The sequence below is a fragment of the Mandrillus leucophaeus genome, unplaced genomic scaffold (genome assembly GCF_000951045.1).
Source record: "Mandrillus leucophaeus isolate KB7577 unplaced genomic scaffold, Mleu.le_1.0 Scaffold1205, whole genome shotgun sequence".
NCBI lineage: Eukaryota > Metazoa > Chordata > Mammalia > Primates > Cercopithecidae > Mandrillus > Mandrillus leucophaeus.
The window spans coordinates 128,955-148,930 of record NW_012100377.1 but is presented as its reverse complement, the minus strand read 5'-3'; the positions used below and the strand labels follow the sequence as shown (position 1 = coordinate 148,930).

The window sequence follows — 19,976 nt, the reverse complement described above, 5'->3', positions numbered from 1 at the left end:
TCCTGACCTCGTGATCCACCCGTCTCGGCCTCCCAAAGTGCTGGGATTACAGGCTTGAGCCACCACGCCCGACCTTGTATTTTTATTAGAGACAGGGTTTCAGCATGTTGGCCAGGCTGACCTCAGGTAATCCACCCTTCTTGGCCTCCCAAAGTGCTGGGATGACAGGTGTGAGCTACTGCGCCCAGCCGACATCTGTATGATTAATTTTCAGTGGCAGTGTAATATATAATGATATTTATGAGCCATAATGTTTTAATCTATCCTCTGCTACTGTTGAATAATTATTTTTGAGTCTTTAATATTATATACAGGAAATAGTTGAATAGTTGAATAAAGATGCATTAAAAACATGCTTACTGGGAATACTATAACAGAAAATTAGCAGTGTTTAGGTGGTTACACATTATAATATATAATATTTGGTATTCTGTAATTAAGTAAAATGATATTGTTGTTTGTTTACTTCTTGAGAAACATTTATAATATGTTTTGTGAAGAAGTAAATTATGAAACAGTATATACAATGTTTCATTCTTCTAAAACAAATAGGGAGCAAAGTTCCCGAAGGTCACGTCCTAAGACCTAGTGGCTTTAGGGGGATTGGGAAGTGTATGGATAAATTGGCAATGGAAGGTGGGTTGTTTTTTTTTTTTTTGAGACAGAGTCTCGCTCTGTCGCCCAGGCTGGAGTTCAGTGGTCGGATCGCAGCTCACTGCAAGGTCTGCCTCCCAGGTTCACGCCATTCTTCTCCCTCAGCCTCTCGAGTAGCTGGGACTACAGGCGCCCGCCACCTTGCCTGGCTAGTTTTTTTTTTTGTATTTTTTAGTAGAGATGGGGTTTCACTGTGTTAGCCAGGATGGTCTCCATCTCCTGACCTCGTGATCCACCCGTCTCGGCCGCCCAAAGTGCTGGGATTACAGGCTTGAGCCACTGCGCCCGGCCGAAGGTGGGGTTTTTTTTCTGTCTTTGTTAATTGTCTAGATAGATTCCTTCCATTCTTATTCTGGACAGTCTTTGTGCTGAAATGGGGAATGCTCTCTGAATACCTGTATTAGTTCTTGCATTTAGGATCTTGTCTCTTGGTTTGGTAAATAATGATCTATTTGCTTCTCAGACGACATTTTCCCCTTGCATCACTTGATTTAAGCTTTATAGTTTGTAGCTTATTTTTTTGAAAACTGAGATGTCTTGTCGTTCTGATTGTTCTGAACTGTATTTATTGATGACGTCTGAAATCACTGGTCCCCTGACAACTCTCTTTTACTGTGTGGGTGACAGGTGAGCTCTAAAGACTGCTCTTTGCTTCCTCAGATAATCTTACTTCAAAACCTGTTTTTTTGTTCTTTTCAGACTTAGGCGTATCCTCGGTCTCTTAGTCCCTTCTCTAGGAAAAATGTATCACATAACCTTATTTAAGACACTTTTCTGAACCTGATAGAGACTAAACAAAATGGAAGCAAAGGGTCTTTATGATTTAAAGCAATTGCGTGTAACTATAATAGTACATTAGTAGCATCTAAACAGTTCTAGTTTTTCCGTATTTGTAAAGATTCCGTTGCTATTAAATATTTCAAAATATTATGTATTTGCAGGTTTCTAATATGGTGGCGAAAAATGCAGAAATGCATAAAAGTAAACTGCAGTACTTTATGGAGCAGTTTTATGGAATCATCAGAAATGTGGATTCGAACAACAAGGAGTTATCTATTGCTATCCGTGGATATGGACTTTTTGCAGGAGTATGTCTCATTAACTTACTCTATTTTGTCTTGGTTTCACGTGATTGTTTAAAGGAATCTAATTTATTGCATTTTGAGTAGTGTCTAATACTTGCAACAATACAGCAGACCCTTGAATAACGTGGGCGTGAACTGCACAGGTCCACTTACATGCAGATGTTTTTCTGCCATACAGATCAAAAATACAGTGTGTGCTGGATTTGAAACTTATATAGAGGGCTGACTTTTTGTATATGAGGCTTCCACAGAGTGACTGTGGGACGTGAGTATGCATGGATTTAGGTATACTGAGGAGGCCTGGAACCAATCCCTCCCACATATCCTGAGGGTCACTGTATTAGTGTTGTTTATTAACAGTTAAGATTCCTTCACTGTCTACTATGTACTAGAATTCTTTATATGTGTTTATCTCAAATTCTCCTAACCCTTAGGAGCTGAGTATTACTCTGTTTTACAGATTAGCAAAGCGAGACCCAGAGAAATTAGGAAACTTGTTAAGAGACTCAGAATTGACAGAACCAAGGCATAAGTCCAAGTGTGAAGAGTAGAAACACGTTTCCCCTCTATACTATGCTGCTCCTTATTCCTAAAGTAAAATTGTAGTTGATTTCACTCAGTTTTAGAAAGAGAAGTTAAAAAAAAAAAAGTTTATATGACAGAAAGAGATATATTTAAGAATATTAGCTAGGTGTGGCAGCCCACACCTGTAATCTCACCACCTTGGGAGGCTGAGGCGGGCAGATCACCTGAGGTCAGGGGTTTGAGACCAGCCTGGCCAAAGTGATAAAACCCTGTCTCTACTAAAAATACAAAAATTAGCCGGGTGTGGTGGCGTGCACCTGTAATCCCAATTGCTTGGGAGACTGAGGCAGGAGAATCTCTTGAACTCAGGAGGCAGAGGTGGCAGTGAGTTATGATCGAGGCACTGTACTCCAATGTGGGCAACGGAGACACTATCTGTCTTAAAAATTTTTTTAAAAGAAAAATATTAAGAATAACCCTAGTTATTTCTTCTTAGTGGAACTCTATGACTTCTGCTTTGTAGAAAAGACAACTAAATTCCTTTTTCTTCCTATAATCTCTCCCTTTTTTTTCTTATTTCTTTTTTTTTTTTTTTTTAATTTTTGAGTTGGAGTTTTGCTCTTGTTGCCCAGTCTGGAGTGCGATGGCATGACCTCGGCTCACCACAACCTTCGCCTCGCGGGTTCGAGCAATTCTCCTGCCTCAGCCTCCCAAGTGCTGAGATTACAGGCATGGACCACCGTGCCTGGCTATTTTATTTTTGTATTTTTAGTAGAGATGGGGTTTCTCCATGTTGGTGAGGCTGGTCCTGAACTCCCGACCTCAGGTCATCTGCCCACCTTGGCCTCCTAAAGTGCTGGGATTACAGGCATGAGCCACCGCTCCTGGCCTCTCCCTTTTTCTTTTCTTTTTCTTTTTTGCCTCTCAGGCTGGAGTGTAGCGGTACAATCACAACTCACTGCAGCCCTGACTTCTAGGGCTAAGCAATCCTCCTGCCTTAACTTCCGGAGTAGCTGGGACCACAGGCATGAGCCACCATGCCCAGCAAATTTTTTAATCTTTTGTAGAGATGATATCTCACTTTGTTACACAGGCTGGTCTTGAACTCCTGGCTTCAAGCGAACCTCCTGCCTCAGTCCCCAAAGCACTGGGCTTACAGCTGTAAGCCACCATGCCTAGCCTTTCCCATTTTCTTAATCTTCATCTCCATTTGTCTCTGTTGCCTTCTTTAAATATGCTTAGGGCAGAAGAAACAGAATGGCAGAAGGCTCTGAGCTAAAAGATCGCATGGGATTTTCCCTTTACGCAGTGATCTACCCCCACTTGAGCTTGTCCCTGTGGCTAGAGCATGATAGACAGGAAAGGGGAAACGAGGTGCACCATCAGATCCTCTGGGAGTCTGGACTGGATTCAGAAGTCCTGGAAAAGAAGCCTTAGAAAAGTCTGAAATTGAGCAATTGCATTAGCACATTTGTGAGTTTGAAAAAATGTCTCTGGTGTGGTGTGGAGCATGACATGGAGCATCTTCCAGTCATGTATGGACTCCTGGCCTGTCCTGTAGATGGACAGCCTTGGGGGCAGGGACTGCCTTTCGTTTGTCCTCAGTACCCACTGTCTAAACAGTGCCTAGAACATAGCTGACAACCAATAAATGCTTCCTGTGTGAATAAGTATTGAAAATGTGATTACATATTATTATACAAAGCATCTTTATAATGAGATACCATATTTTATTTATTTATTTATTTATTTATTTATTTATTGAGGTGAAACCTCACTGTTGCCCAGGCTGGAGTGCAGTGGCGCGATCTCAGCTCACTTCAACCTCCACTTCCCGAGTTCAAGCGATTCTCATGTCTCAGCCTCTTGAGTAGCTGGGATTACAGTTGTGCGCCACCACACGTGGCTAATTTTTGTGTGTGTGTGTGTGTTTTTTTAGAGATGAGGTTTCACCATGGTGGCCAGGCTGGTCTTGAACTCGTGACCTCAGGTGATCTGCCCGCCTCGGCCTCCCAAAGTGCTGGGATTACAGGCATGGGCCACTCTACCTGGGCAGATACCGTATTTTATATCTGTATTTCTTCTTAATTAAAAAGCTTATGGCTCACGCCTGTAATCCGAGCACTTTGGGAGGCTGAGGCGGACAGATCACGTGAGGTCGGAGTTCGAGACCAGCCTGAGCAACATGGAGAAACCCTGTTTCTACTTAACGATACAAAAAAAGAAAAAAAAATTAGCCAGGCATGGTGGCTCATGCCTGTAATCCCAGCTATTCGGGAGGCTGAGGTGGGAGAATCACTTGAACCCGGGAAGTGGAGGTTGTGGTGAGCCGAAATCATGCCATTGCACTCCAGCCTGGACAAGAGCAAAACTTCATCTCAAAAAAAAAAAAAAAAAGCCTTATTAAACTTGTGTTTATAATCACATGGCTTAACATGACACCTTAAATATCGTTATTTTGATCTTGATGAGATTGATGAAAACTTACGTTTTCCCTTTTCTAAAGCCCTGCAAAGTTATAAACGCAAAAGATGTTGACTTCATGTATGTTGAGCTCATTCAGCGTTGCAAGCAGATGTTCCTCACCCAGACAGACACTGGTGATGACCGTGTTTATCAGATGCCGAGCTTCCTCCAGTCTGTTGCTAGTGTCTTGCTGTACCTTGACACAGTAAGTGAACTAAACAGCACAGTTTTAAGTATTTAATCTTCATTTCTTCAAATAACTTGATGGAGTCATACAATACATTTAGTGTAGGCACTGTTGGGAACAATGTGACAGTTTTAGTTAGTATTTTGTGGCAATACAATTATTGTCATGAAACTTGATTTTTTGTTATCCAGAACAGGAAAAAAAGTATTTGTTTCTCTTGCCATCTTTCTGAAAGATTTGAAATTGTTGCTTGGGATAGAATTGCACCTCAAGACAATTTTTACTGTGTGTGTGTGTTTTTTTTTTTTTTAAGGCAATCACAGTGATAAATGTTAAGCAGCAGGTTAGATGACAAACCATGTTTTTTTTAAACAAGTATCTAATTCGGTTGTAATTACTTAGAATATTTGTATTATTCCTGTATTCATTGATTCCCTCCTCTAACTCACGGTTTGCTAATTATTTCCGGTAGGTTCCTGAGGTGTATACTCCAGTTCTGGAGCACCTCGTGGTGATGCAGATAGACAGTTTCCCACAGTACAGTCCAAAAATGCAGTTGGTGTGTTGCAGAGCCATAGTGAAGGTGTTCCTAGCTTTGGCAGCAAAAGGGCCAGTTCTCAGGAATTGCATTAGTACTGTGGGTAAGTTTGCAATTTATTGTTTTTATGAGTAATGTTGGATAATTAACACATTATTTGATATAGGTAAAGAGAATCTGTTTACCAAATTCTTTTGTATCTTTGATACAACTTTTGATGAACTCCTAAATTTTGGTAGACCAAAATCCCATCCTTTTTTCATCCTATTACCTCTGAATTTTAATAGTTTTACGTCTTTGGGTTTTTTTTCTTTTTTTTTTGGAGACAGGAGTCTCGCTCTGTCTCCCAGGCTGGAGTGCAGTGGTGGAATCTTGGTTCACCGCAATCCCTGCCTCCTGGGTTCAAGTGATTCTCTTGCCTCACCCTCCAGAGTAGCTGGGACTACAGGCACCTGCCACCACGCCTGGCTAATTTTTATAGTTTTAGTAGAGACAGGGTTTCACCATATTGGCTAGGCTGGTCTTGAACTCCTGACCTTTTGATCCCCCTGCCTCGACTTCCCAAAGTGTTGGGCTTACAGGCACGAGCCACCGTGCCTGGCCAATAATTTTAAGTTTTAAAATTAAAGCTGTTAATGAACTTAGAAAATAAATTGAGAGGTAAAGTTGGGTTCCAAAATAAAATGACTGGTTTTTTTTTTTTTTTTTGAGCGTTTGATTCTATTTTTCAGTGTTTCCTTCATTTTTGTTTTTTTTTTCTTTTTTCAGTGCATCAGGGTTTAATCAGAATATGTTCTAAACCAGTGGTCCTTCCAAAGGTAAAATCTGAATTTAATGTTTAGAAAATTAATCTGTTATCACTGAAGTTAGGAATGTTGCTGAGGTTTTCGAATATAATTTTGCAAAAGTGGCCGTTCTTTTCTTAGTTATTAGCAATGCCTTACATTTTGAAAAGCATAGGACATAATACCTCTGTATTTTGTTAGGCAAATACACTTCTAAGGTATGAAGCATCTTTAAGCGTAACTTTAGGTTTTATACATTTTCCTAAACCAGAAAATGTTTTCTCTCTTGAAACTCTAGGACAGATTGCTGAGGGAGGCGTATCTTAGTTCCCAGAAATTATAGGACATATGATGAGATGAAAGATGGAACTGTGTACGAAAGCAAGATTATTATAGCACATTCAGTGGATATTGTATTGAAATACTTCTTGGTATATCACAGTTTTAGTCACAGGAGAATCACGTATTTTTCAGCTTTTTATTTATTTGTTTATTTTTTGAGACAGAGTCTCGCTCTATCATTCAGGCTGGAGTGCAGTGGCGCAATCTTGGCTCACTGCAGCCTTCCCCTCCAAGGTTCAAGCGATTCTCCTGCCTTAACCTCCCGAGTAGCTGGGATTACAGGCGACCACCACCTTGCCCAGCTAATTTTTGTGTTTAGAGTAGAGACATTTTGCCATGTCGGCCAGGCTGGTTTCGAACTCTTGACCTCAGGTGATCCACCCACCTTGGCCTCCCAGAGTGCTGGGATTACAGGTATGAGCCACCTGACCTCAGCTTTTTAAATTATGCTTTTATAATGCAGTGTCTTCCTTAATTATATGGTCTCCTATGGGTGGCAGTTTAATTTAGAAAATTCCGAAAACCAGCATGTTCTGGCAGTAGTGCTGCTTCTGAGAATCCATCATTACACATTGTCATGCTGTCTTTCTGACCAGGGCCCCGAGTCTGAATCTGAAGACTACCGTGCTTCAGGGGAAGTCAGAACTGGCAAATGGAAGGTGCCCACATACAAAGACTACGTGGATCTCTTCAGACATCTCCTGACCTCTGACCAGATGATGGTAATGTTTACCATTTGAAAGCCATAAATGTACCTCACTTCCTCTATTATTAGTCTTCATAGTTTAAACATAAGACATATCAGAATTATATTTTACTAACTTTCAAAAATTTAAAACTGTACTTCAAAAATAAAAAATTAAAGCTATGAATCAGGAAGTTAGAATGAGAGTAGAAATAAATGAATTGAAAGAAACACAGACATAGAATTCCTTTAACATTAATTAGTTACTGTTGCTGCGTCCTCATTTTAATTTTAAATAGTGAGATGGTACAGCTCATGCTAAGCTGTTCCTCCTAACAGGTCCAGTCTGAGGATGGATATATATGTATATGTATATATGTGTATGTTTATATATGTGTGCATATTATGTATGCACATAAGTATACGTGCATGTCCTTACATGTACACAGACATAGTGTCTGTAGATGCATATTACACATATTTGTGTTTATACATACACATCCACAAATTAATTGGGTTTACCCAATTAATGCTTTGACAAGGATTTGCCTAAATCTTCTCACTTACCACTATATACAGAGTAAGTATTTGTTACATGACTGGATAAATGATATCTGACTGAAATAATGCTATTATAATAATTTAGGAAGGTATCTTGCAACTTGAAAACTTCCAGGTAAATCTGCTACAGTTTATCATCACTGTTTCCATAATACCCAAATCGGCACATATATCTGTATATGTGTCTTAATGTTTATAAAATACTCATACTAATACTTTTTTGCACAAGATTTTGAAGTTTATTGGTTTTTTTTTTATTTAAAGGATTCTATTTTAGCAGATGAAGCATTTTTCTCTGTGAATTCCTCCAGTGAAAGTCTGAATCATTTACTTTATGATGAATTTGTAAAATCCGTTTTGAAGATTGTTGAGAAATTGGATCTTACACTACAAACACAGACTGTTGGGGAACAAGAGGTTAGAAATTTTTATTAGTAGTAATTTTTCATCATTTTTGTATCAACTGTCTTTGCATATAAATATTTAGGGGATAATAGCACATTTGTAGAGGAGGACTGGAGGAAATTTGGTTCTTCAGGATTATTATGTGCCATTGATGCATTTCTGTTGGATATAATCTATTGTATAGAAAATGTTATTACTAGATGGTTCAAAAAGTAATTTATGTATGTTAATTTTTTTTTTTGTAAAAGTTATTTACTAGGCTCATTTGTTTCTTATTCCTTAGCAATAGTAAACAGTGACAGAAATCTTATGTAGAAATGACTTTGTGTAGGATAGGGAAACCTGGGGTTGCTCTTGTTTATAGTTAAGGAAACTTGTGGTACAAGGTGTTAAATGTGTTCCTGAGATAGAAGAGTATAGATAATAGGAAGAGAAATAAGAAAATGCCCTCCCTTTTTTTGTACGTAATTTTCCTAGCCTGGATTAAAGATACGTCGTGGCTTAGGCCTGGTGCGGTGGCTCACACCTGTAATCCCAGCACTTTGGGAGGCTGAGGCGGGTGGATCACAAGGTCAGGAGATCGGGACCATCCTGGCTAACACGGTGAAGCCCTGTCTCTACTAAAAATACAAAAAATTAGGCAGGCATGGTGGCGGGCGCCTGTAGTCCCATCTACTTGGGAGGCTGAGGCAGGAGAATGGCATGAACCCAGGAGGCGGAGCTTGCATTGAGCCGAGATCACGCTACTGCACTCCAGCCTGGGTGACAGAGACTGTCTCAAAAAAAAAAAAAATTAGCCAGGTGTGGCGGCGGGCGCCCTAATCCCAGCTACTCAGGAGGCAGAGGCAGGAGAATGACGTGAACCCCAGAGGCAGAGCTCGCAGTGAGCCGAGATGGTGCCACTGTGCTACAGCCTAGGTGACAGAGCGAGACTCTGTCTCAGAAAAAAAAGGATAAGTCATGGCTTAAGGCCACCAGCCTGGAGCTGCCCTGCTCTTGTCTGAGGCATTGGTGGTAACTGGACTCCACGGTAACTAGGCTGACGAGAAAGAACTGAGATCCTGGGGAGGCATCTCACTTGCTTTCGACTGCAGTGATTGTTTCAGACTAGATTGTGCTGATTCGAGTTCACGCGTCAGTACCTCCACTGCAGTCCTGAGAAGTTAGACAAGAGGTAATGGGGAGAATGTGCAGAGGAAGCATGAAGGGAAAATGGTACAAACCCGTGGTCACATTAGCTTTGTTGTACTTGCAGTATTCTCTTTTTCATGCTGAATGATAGGTAGTAACACTGATGTGTGCTTTATTGCTCTTGTGCTTTGCATATGTCTAAAATAATTTTATTAAAAAAAAAAACTTGCCCAAAGGGCCTTCCTCGAACTGTGTCAGCTGACAGACCTGCATTTTAGAACACGTGTGTGTTCATTGCTATCTTCAGTGGCTTCCCTTTCTCCTCTGTTCCCTTCCCTTCCAGCTTGGTTCCAACAGATCAACAACCACCTGTTAGCACTTCCCAGATGTGTTTGATCTCCAGCCTCCTCCTCCCTTGTTGGTTTCTGCTGTCTATTTCTAGCTACTTGTGCAACATTTTAATTTGAATACACAGTTGTGTTTGGTAACACAAATTTGGTGACACAAACTTAGCATGTTTAAAACTGATCTTCGTGCACTTCCAAAACACCATATTTTTCATTTATCTTTCTTAATACTGTTAATAATTTCTCTATTTCTCTGTTTCTTCACTTGAAATCTCTAGGTCACCTGTTAAAATTCTGTCTCTGTCAAGGCATTATTGCTAGCTCCCTCAAGAAGTGCTGCCCACCCTTGGCATTTTTCTGTTTGTCCCATTCTGTCATCACTTCCCGAGAGTCCTTTTGGTCAACGCTTTCTGCAAGTCCTGCACTTCTTATCAGACCGTAGCTCTTGAGCACCCATCTTGGTCTTTCTTGCTGTTGCATTCTTTCTTCATAGCATCAGGCCTTGACCATAAAGTCAGTTGGAAAGTTATTTGTTGAGTGATTCGTGATTGAATGGTACAATGTTTCTTTGCTACAATTACTCTTTAAGAACGGAGATGAGGCTCCTGGTGTTTGGATGATCCCGACGTCAGATCCAGCGGCTAACTTGCATCCGGCTAAACCTAAAGATTTTTCGGCTTTCATTAACCTGGTGGAATTTTGCAGGTATTTTGTAAAATTCTAATTATTTAAGAATGAAAATGATTGTTACTTATTGGCTGTAATATAGGAAATCCCTTATGTAGATACAAGAAATGAAATAACAGGCCGGGCGCAATGGCTCACGCCTATAATCCCAGCACTTTGGGAGGCCGAGGTGGGCGGATCACCAGGTCAGGAGATCGAGACCATCCAGTTTCACCTGCTAACACAGTGAAACCCGGTCTCTACTAAAAATATAAAAAATTAGCTGGGCATAGTGGCGGGCATCTGTAGTCCCAGCTACTTGGGAGGCTGAGGCAGGAGAATGGCGTGAACCTGGGAGGCAGAGCTTGCAGTGAGCCGAGATTGCGCCACAGCACTCTAGCCTGGGCAACAGAGCGAGACTCCATCTCAAACAAACAAACAAAAAAGAAATAATAAAAGACAAACTTTATAATCGATTATATAGATCTTTAAAAATGTATGTAAGTGTCCTAGCTTACAGTTTTCATTATTTTTTATGTTTAAAAGATCCTCAGGTAGAGAAAAATGGATTATAGATATAACTAAACATTTTAGGATACCTGAAAATGTTATGCAATGGAATTGTAGCTTAGTTATTTGTGTCCCTTATAATTTTAAGATCAGTATGATAAAAATTTCTACCTTCGATTTCTAATTTGTTTTTACAGAGAGATTCTCCCTGAGAAACAAGCAGAATTTTTTGAACCATGGGTGTACTCATTTTCATATGAATTAATTTTACAGTCTACAAGGTTGCCCCTCATCAGTGGTTTCTACAAATTGCTTTCTATTACAGTAAGAAATGCCAAGAAAATAAAATATTTCGAGGTGAGTCTTTTTTGCAGGACATTGAATCTTGCATTTTTTTAGGTTATGAGTTTATATAAATGTATCATAAAATATGTGATTGTGGCCTATGCAGTTTTAAAGTCTACTAATTTTATTATATGTGTTTTAAAAAATTGATATGTGAGTGGCTGGCAGTTGGATAGCACTCTAAAAAGCTAGCAGCATTTTTTGCCCTGATGCTCAAGCACCTGGCTAATTATGTAAGATTAACAAGGCCTTTCAAAGTGTGGTCCCAGGACCAGCAGCCTTGAGCATTGCTTCCTGCATCAGAAACCCTGGGGGCAGGGCTCTGCCACCTGTGCTAGGAGCTACCAGGTGATTCTGGCACCTAGTGAAGTTTGAGAACAACTGGATTAGCATTCTGGATGCTTCAGTCAGTCACGTGATGAGCCCACCTGGGAATTACAAGGTGAGATGAGAAAGAGGGAATGGACTTAGTTGTGTCCATGGCTTCTCACTAGCCGCCACCTTCCCTCCTCTTGTTCTGACTTGCCTGTGCCTTGAAATGTCTGCAGAGTTGATTCTCTCTCCTGTCTTCATTGGATGTTGGTAACTTGAAATGGATTCACCCCTCTGAAGACAGGCTGGGAACCACTGGATTAGGATACAGTCTCCTGATTCTTGTTCAGTGTACTAACTTGCTGTTTTATTTGACAGGGAGTTAGTCCAAAGAGTCTGAAACACTCTCCTGAAGACCCAGAAAAGCATTCTTGCTTTGCTTTATTTGTGAAATTTGGCAAAGAGGTAATTTTTAAATGATTTATTTTAGTGTTATCATGAACTATTTTTAAATGAATGTTTATTGAAAAAATCCTAGTGATCATAAATAATTATTTTAAGAATTGGGGCTGGGTGTGGTGGCTCATGCCCTAATCCCAGCACTTTGGGAGGCCGAGGTGGGCGGATCACAAGGTCAGGAGTTTGAGACTAGCCTGACCAACGTAATGAAACCACGTCTCTACTAAAAATACAAAAATTAGTCTGGCCTGGTGGTGCACGCCTGTAATCCCAGCTCCTCAGGAGGCTGAGGCAGGAGAACCATTTGAACCCCGGAGGCAGAGGTTGCAGTGACCTGAGATTGTGCCACTGTGCTCCAGCCTGGGCGACACAGTGAGACTCTGTCTCAAAAAAAAAAAGAATTGTGTCGGGTCAGGAGGCTGGGGGAGGAGAATCGCTTGAACCTGGGAGATGGAGGTTGCAGTGAGCCAAGATAGTGCCACTGCACTCCAGCCTGGGAAACAGAGCGAGACTGTGTCTCAAATAAATAAATAAATAAAAATAAAAACAAAAGTGTGTTTGCTAAATCTAGAGTGGGAGTGAGGTCCTAAAAAAACTAGTAGAGGAAGTTATTGTGCTTCAAAAGTCCCTCATTCATGCATGGTGGCCCAAACCTTTAATCCTAGCACTTTGGGAGGCCAAGGTGGGTGGATCACTTGAGGGCAGGAGTTCAAGACCAGCCTGGCCAACATGGTGAAATCCCATCTCTATTAAAAATACAAAAAATTAGCCAGATGTGGTGATGAGTGCCTTTAATTCCAGCTACTTGGGAGGCCGAGGCAGGAGAACCGCTTGAAGGATGGCAGAGGTTGCAGTGAGCCGAGTTGCACCACTGCACTCGCCTGGGTGACAGCACGACTATCTTATTAAAAAAAAAAGGCCCTCGAGCTCTCTTAGCGTAATTCAATTGAGTGATGACAACTCAAAATGAAATAGATTCTTGTTTTTCCATGTAGTAGGTATTAAGCATTTCAACAAATTAACTTTCCTGGAGGTTAGTGTGTAATTTGTAAGTGAATGTGGTCATGTCAATAAAGACTACATGCCCATTTTTGTATTTGAGAATAGGGCAAATACTTTTCAGTTGATTTTCAAATGTAGGCTCTATTCAGATATACATTATTGTCTTCTTTCTTGTTAAGGTGGCAGTTAAAATGAAGCAATACAAAGATGAACTTTTGGCCTCCTGTTTGACCTTTCTTCTGTCCCTGCCACATGACATCATCGAACTCGATATTAGAGCCTACATTCCTGCGCTGCAGGTAGGTGTTGTCTTGAACAGAGCCATCTGGGCTCTGTTCAAGACATCTGGGACTGTTGTGAGTCCCAGAGCACATGGAAACACCACGCTCTTGCCAAGGCAGTCCTAGCAAGCGTTTCCTCACAGGCGTACCCGGGTCAGGGTCTGTGTCTGCCACTTACTGGCTTTGGGACTTAGACCCTTGGTGACTCTGAACTGCACTTGGAGGTCGATGTGAGAGTTAAACCTGTGTGTCTTGAAAGGCTGCGGTATACCACAGGCACAGAGACAGCTGCTTGCTTTCCTCCTAATTACCTGGACTGCACACTCCAGCAGTGTCGGGTGTCCAGCAATAAAAAGGTGTATTCATTAGAAACCACAATTACGTGGTGTTTTTTTTCCTTTAAATCTTTTATTTCTTGTGTTTTAGTTTAACTTGTTTGTGTTAACATACAGATGGCTTTCAAACTGGGCCTGAGCTATCCCCCCTTGGCAGAAGTAGGCCTGAATGCTCTAGAAGAATGGTCAATTTATATCGACAGACATGTAATGCAGCCTTATTACAAAGACATTCTCCCCTGCCTGGATGGCTACCTGAAGACTTCAGCCTTGTCAGGTAAGGTTTAGAAGAATTACGATGTGTATTGTAATTTTTTTTTTTTTTTTTGAGACGGAGTCTCGCTCTGTCCCCACAGTGGCCGGATCTCGGCTCACTGCAAGCTCCGCCTCCTGGGTTCCCGCCATTCTCCTGCCTCAGCCTCCCGAGTAGCTGGGACTACAGGCGCCCGCCACCTCGCCCGGCTAGTTTTTTGTATTTTTTAGTAGAGACGGGGTGTTACTGTGTTAGCCAGGATGGTCTTGATCTCCTGACCTCGTGATCCGCCCGTCTCGGCCTCCCAAAGTGCTGGGATTACAGGCTTGAGCCACCGCGCCTGGCCGTGTATTGTAATTAAAATGGAAATGGAGTAACTATAATAGGTAGGACTGTATTTTTGCAACTTCTGAAATGTAAACCCAACGTGTTCAAAATATGTTTGATTGCTATTTTTGTTATTTCCCTAATTTCTCTGACTCTAATTGTGATAAATATAGTTGAGGTATTAAAAATATTTTTCATTGACTCCCTTATAGCTTACTAAGATTTATAAAATCTTCAAAGACAAGGACTGTCTTAAATACCTTTAAATTTTTATGGCTCCTAATACACTGCTTTGCAAAAAAATTTGTTGACTAAATCAGTGAGGAATTAAAAACTTCAGAAAATTCAATAGTGATTTTGTATTTTTACTTTCACTAGATTTTTATTGCTTTTTAAAACATAGCTGATGAAGCACACTAAGGGTAGCTAATTAAGAATTGGGAAAAAAGTGTCATCATAGAAAAAATAGGTTTGGGAAAAGAGTCAAAGGAAAAAATTATCTGTCCAGGTAAAAATATTACTAGTCAAGAAAAAAAGTAGGACTTAAGAGTTGGGATGGGGCACAGACTTAGTTAAACTGGAGTGAAAAGAGACCTTGTCATCCGATGCAAGCAAACAGATTCCATTGGGAGAAAGACAAGTATTTGTAAGAATTTAAGCTTTACTATCTTCAAAGTAGAAGTCAAGTATTAATTTGTAAGGTTTTTTTCCTTCATGAGGCCAAAAAAAGAAATACGGAAAAAAATTGTGAGGTTTTACTTATGTAAATCGTTATTTTATTGTTAAATCTTACTGGCTTGGAAATATTAAGTAAAAGTTGTGTGACAGATTTCATGCACTGTGTCTGGTTTTTGTGACATCCGCAGTACATATGCAGAGTTCATAAAGAAAAGTCACAATTTTTTTTTACAGATTGTAATAACAAGTATGTTTTAGAGACCAAAATTACAAACTAGTTGATCTTTATAGCTTTTAAAATTCACATTTATGTAAGGAGTGCCATAATTTGAGTGTTCGTGACAAATACATCACTTAGTAAAATGAATGTATCCGATAGCATATATCTTTGCAGTGTTTAATTTTCTTTTTTGAGTTCTGTTAATTAACTCATTGAAAAGATTTGTATTAGATTAATAAAGGAAGTTACTGTGATTGTTTTAAAGGATTTGCCTGGGCCGGGCGCGGTGGCTCAAGCCTGTAATCCCAGCACTTTGGGAGGCCTAGACGGGCGGATCACGAGGTCAGGAGATTGAGACCACCCTGGCTAACACGGTGAAACCCTGTCTCTACTAAAATATACAAAAAAAAAAAATAGCTGGGCGAGGTGGCGGTCGCCTGTAGTTCCAGCTACTCGGGAGGCTGAGACAGGAGAATGGCATGAACCCGGGAGGCGGAGCTTGCAGTGAGCTGAGATCCGGCCACTGCACTCCAGCCTGGGCGACACAGCAAGACTCCGTCTCAAAAAAAAAAAAAAAAAGGATTTGCCTGTTAAACATATACTCTATCTAGATTATTCGATCCTTGAGAAAAACAGAAAGTAAGCAACATTAGGTGACAAAACAAAATCTATCATGTTAGAGACGAAAATTAGTGTTTTAATAACTTTTTTTGATACATCAAACTTCCAGAACAGTTGCAATAACAGTAAAAAGAACTCCATGAGTTCTCTCTGGATTCACCAGTTATTAAGATTTTGTACCATTTATGTTATCGCGTGTACTTTCTCTATTGTGTGTTTGTGCATGTTTTTACATTTACATGGGACATTTTTTTCGGAACTGTTTGTGAATAAGCTGAAGGTGTCATAGATCTTGAAGACTTCATTGTATATTTCTTTTTTTTATTTTTTATTTATTTATTTTGAGACGGAGTCTTGCTCTGTCGCCCAGGCTGGAGTGCAGTGGGCGGATCTTGGCTCACTGCAAGCTCCGCCTCGCGGGTTTACGCCATTCTCCTGCCTCAGACTCCCGAGTAGCTGGGACTACAGGCGCCTGCCACCTCGCCCAGCTAGTTTTTTGTGTTTTTTAGTAGAGACGGGGTTTCACTGTGTTAGCCAGGATGGTCTCGATCTCCTGACCTCGTGATCCGCCCGTCTCGGCCTCCCAAAGTGCTGGGATTACAGGCTTGAGCCACCGCGCCCGGCCCATTGTATATTTCTTAGGAGTGAGAACATTTTTACATAACAACAGTATTATTATCAAAATCAGGAAAGATAACATGGATACATATTCTTCCAAGTAACAGTCAATAGGCACATTTTTCACTTGCCCTATTAATTTATTTTTTTAGCTGCATTTTTCTTGGTTTAGAATTCAGCGTAGGATCATGTGTTACTTTTAGTTGTAACTCTTTAGGCTTCTTTAATGTGGGATAGTTCTTCAACCTTTCTTAGTTCTTATGACTTGTCATTTTTGAAGACTGCAGGCCAGTTAGTTTGAACAGTGTCCTTCCATGTGAGTTTATCTGATGTTTCCTCTTGGTGAGTTTTGGGCTATGCCTTTTTGACAGACCCTGGGTCCTCTTCAGGACCGTTGGTGCCTTTGCTGGTTGTTTCCACTCTAACCATTTGGTCAGTGTTTGCATCATCTTTTTGTGGTCATCGAGTTACTATTTTTCCCTCTTGTGAGTTAGTAATTTGAGGCATTCCACACTCCACTTCCTAAAGTGATCAGTCCTGAGGCCTTTAGGTGGTACAGAGGAAGGTAGATGCTGGGCAGGGGGAGGTCCCAGGTGCTCCCGAGGGCGTGAGGAGGTCATCCCCCACAGGGTGACCTGGCATGGGGTTTACCCAAGCCAGATGAGGCACCCACGTGTTGGGACAGCTGTCTGGGATGTCGGGGTGCACCCAGGAGGGTGATGGAGGTAGTAGTTTGGTTACACACAGGGAATTGAACAAATACATAAATTCATTGAGAGTAAGGGAAACTAGGTTTCTCATGTTGGAGTGAGCTACAAATACAGAAAGACAGGAAATTGGAATGGACACTGTGGAGCTGCATTGGAAATGGGTATATCAGTGTAAACCCGTTGTCCTCCTCCTCCCTCTGCGTCTCCCCAGTTATATATGTGTGTTCACATATGGATGCATCTAAATAAATGTGGAAATAGGACCGAGAGAGAGAGAGTGTGTGTGTTTGTGTGTTACATATACTCTGACCTCTGAAGGCACCTGCCTAGGAGTGTGGTACCTGAATAGTAACAGGCAAACTTGGCACCCAGGTCATGGCCTCCAAATCTCATTTTCTTTTTCTTTTTATTATTAATTTTTTGAGACAGAGTCTCACTCTGTTGCCCAGGCAGGAGTGCAGTGGCACAATCTTGGCTCACTAAAACCTCTGCCTGCTGGTTTCAACTGATCCTTCCACCTCAGCCTTCCAACCTATTGAGACTACAGTCATGCACCACCACGCCCAGCTAATTTTTGTATTTTTAGTAGAGTTGAGGTCTCACTGTGTTGACCAGACTGGTCTCGAGCTCCTGACCTCAAGTGATCTACCCACCTTGGCCTCCCAAAGTGCTGGGATTACAGGCATGAGCTACCATGCCCAGACCCACACCTCATTTTCCATTAATGGAACCAGGACTCCTTGGTTCCAACCTGGGGCCAGGAAAATATATTATGAACCCAGAATACTGTGTTTTATAGAACATCCAGAAAGTAAGGACCTGTTAAAAGCATGATGGGGGAAATGTCACAGGCAAAATTAGTGATGATTTGAGCATCAAAATAAATAACTTTAGAAACATTATAACCCATGTAATCAAATGGGAAGCAGTGAGCATATACAGATATAAATAAGTAAAATGAGTGAGTTAAAGTTTCCTAGTGGCTTTTTGTTTGTTTGGTGTGTAATAAGTTCTTATAAACTTAGCTTAAAATAGCACCCAATGATTATTTCATAGATTTGTAGGACACAAGTCCAGATGGGCTCAGCTGGGTTCTCTGTTCAGTCATATGACTGAAATCAAGGTGTTGGCTAGGCCAGGTTTGTTCACTCCCCATCGAGGTTGTTGGCAGGATTCAGTTCCATGTGATTGGAGAACTAAGGTTCCTGTCTCTTTGCTGACTGACGGCTGGAGCATGATTCTCAGTTCGTGGAGGCCTCTGAGTGTCCTCCTAGGTGGCCCCTACACCTTCACAGCCAGCATGGCACTTTTTGAAGTACCATGGTTTTAAAGTACCTCACCCAAACATGTACTAATGATTGAGAGTGAAAATAATGGCTTTACAGCAGAGACACCTGGTAGAGCCCTTCTCAGCCCACTGACTAGCAGTAGGACTTGTGGGCCACACGTGCATCCTGATTTGGCTTGCTGAGGGGGAACTCAGTGCCGCTCTGGACCTCTCCTGTCAAAGACACATGGCCTGAATCTCCTTTTTCAGACAGCGAAGTCAGCATAAAGCTCAGAAAATTTTTCGGATAAGACAGTGAATCTTTGCTGTCTTGGCAGATTACATACAAAGAATGACTTCTTGGCCGGGCACAGTGGCTCATTCCTGTAATCCCATAACTTGGGTGGATCACCTGAGGTCAGGAGTTTGAGACCAGCCTGGCAAACATGGTGAAACCCTGTCTCTACTAAAAAGACAAAAAATTAGCCAGGCATGGTGGTGCACACCTGTAATCCCAGCTACTTGGGAGGCTGAGGCAGGAGAATCACTTGAACCCGGTAGGCGGAGGTTGCAGTGAGCTGAGATCGCTTCACTGCACTCCAGCCTGGGCGACAGAGTGAGATTTCATCTCAAAAAAGAAAGAAAAAAGAATGACTTCTCATGGTATAGGCAAAGGCCTTGATCAGTAAACCAAAGAACCAAACTTTTCAAGGTTAAGTCACCTTTGCTAAAAATTTAACTCATTTAATATTATCTTTTCAGGCTCAGATAGTCACTTTCTGAGATTTGTCCTGTGTTGTGTCCTTTCATATTCTGAAACCAATTGACACAACTTTCAAATACCAGTTCCCAGGGAGTCTGGGAGATCAGAACTATTCTCATAGAAATACTGAGATGTTATGCATGTTAACATAACCTCCAAATCAATTAATAAGTTTTTAAAACATTATTTCTGTTTCCAATATTGTAACTGCTGCTGGTTCTAACCCACAAAACAAAGATTTATGGGGGTAAGTCCCAATTCTGGCAAAAGATCCAGAAACGAAAAAGTCTGAGACTCACTGTTTTATGAGGAACTACCCTCCTTACTTAAAAATGAAAAGCAGGCTGGGTGCACTGGCTCACACCTGTAATCCCAGGTACCATTTTGACTGACCGAGGGATGAGGATCACTTAAGGCCAGGAGTTCGAGACCAGTCTGGGCAACATAAGGAGACCTTATCTTTCCAATTTGTTTTTTTTTTTTGAGACGAAGTATCGCTCTGTTACCCAGGCTGGAGTGCAGTGGCGCGATCTTGGCTCACTGCAACTTCCGCCTCCCCGGTTCAAGCAGTTCTCCTGCCTCAGCCTCCCAAGTGATTGGGATTACAGGTGCGCACCACTGTACCTGGCTAATTTCGTTACAAAAATTTTAAAAATTAGCTGGATGCGGTGGTGTATGCCTGTGGTTTCAGCTACTTGGGAGGCTGAGCTGGGAGGATTATTTGAGCCTGGGAGGTTGAGGCTGAAATGGGAGGATTGCTTGAAGCTGGGAGGTCAAGGCTGCGCTGAGTCATGATTGCACCACTGCACCATAGCTTGGTGACAGAGTGAGAGCCTTCTCAAGAAAGAAAAAAGAAAAATCAAACTGGGTGCTGTGGCTCACACCTGTAATCCAAGAA

The 19,976-nt window shown here is 41.4% G+C and overlaps 1 protein-coding gene across 1 annotated transcript in view; it reads left to right on the top strand.

Annotated features, from left to right (window-relative positions):
• PRKDC (protein kinase, DNA-activated, catalytic polypeptide) overlaps window positions 1-19,976 on the top strand; it is a 168,205-nt gene that overhangs the window by 19,757 nt on the left and 128,472 nt on the right. The window contains exons 11-21 of the mRNA XM_011970417.1: window positions 1,596-1,742; window positions 4,771-4,935; window positions 5,390-5,558; window positions 6,224-6,273; window positions 7,179-7,304; window positions 8,093-8,245; window positions 10,301-10,416; window positions 11,085-11,244; window positions 11,923-12,009; window positions 13,185-13,304; window positions 13,739-13,898. Of these exons, the coding sequence (XP_011825807.1) occupies window positions 1,596-1,742; window positions 4,771-4,935; window positions 5,390-5,558; window positions 6,224-6,273; window positions 7,179-7,304; window positions 8,093-8,245; window positions 10,301-10,416; window positions 11,085-11,244; window positions 11,923-12,009; window positions 13,185-13,304; window positions 13,739-13,898 (1,453 nt within the window). The remainder of the gene's footprint in view (window positions 1-1,595; window positions 1,743-4,770; window positions 4,936-5,389; window positions 5,559-6,223; window positions 6,274-7,178; window positions 7,305-8,092; window positions 8,246-10,300; window positions 10,417-11,084; window positions 11,245-11,922; window positions 12,010-13,184; window positions 13,305-13,738; window positions 13,899-19,976) is intronic.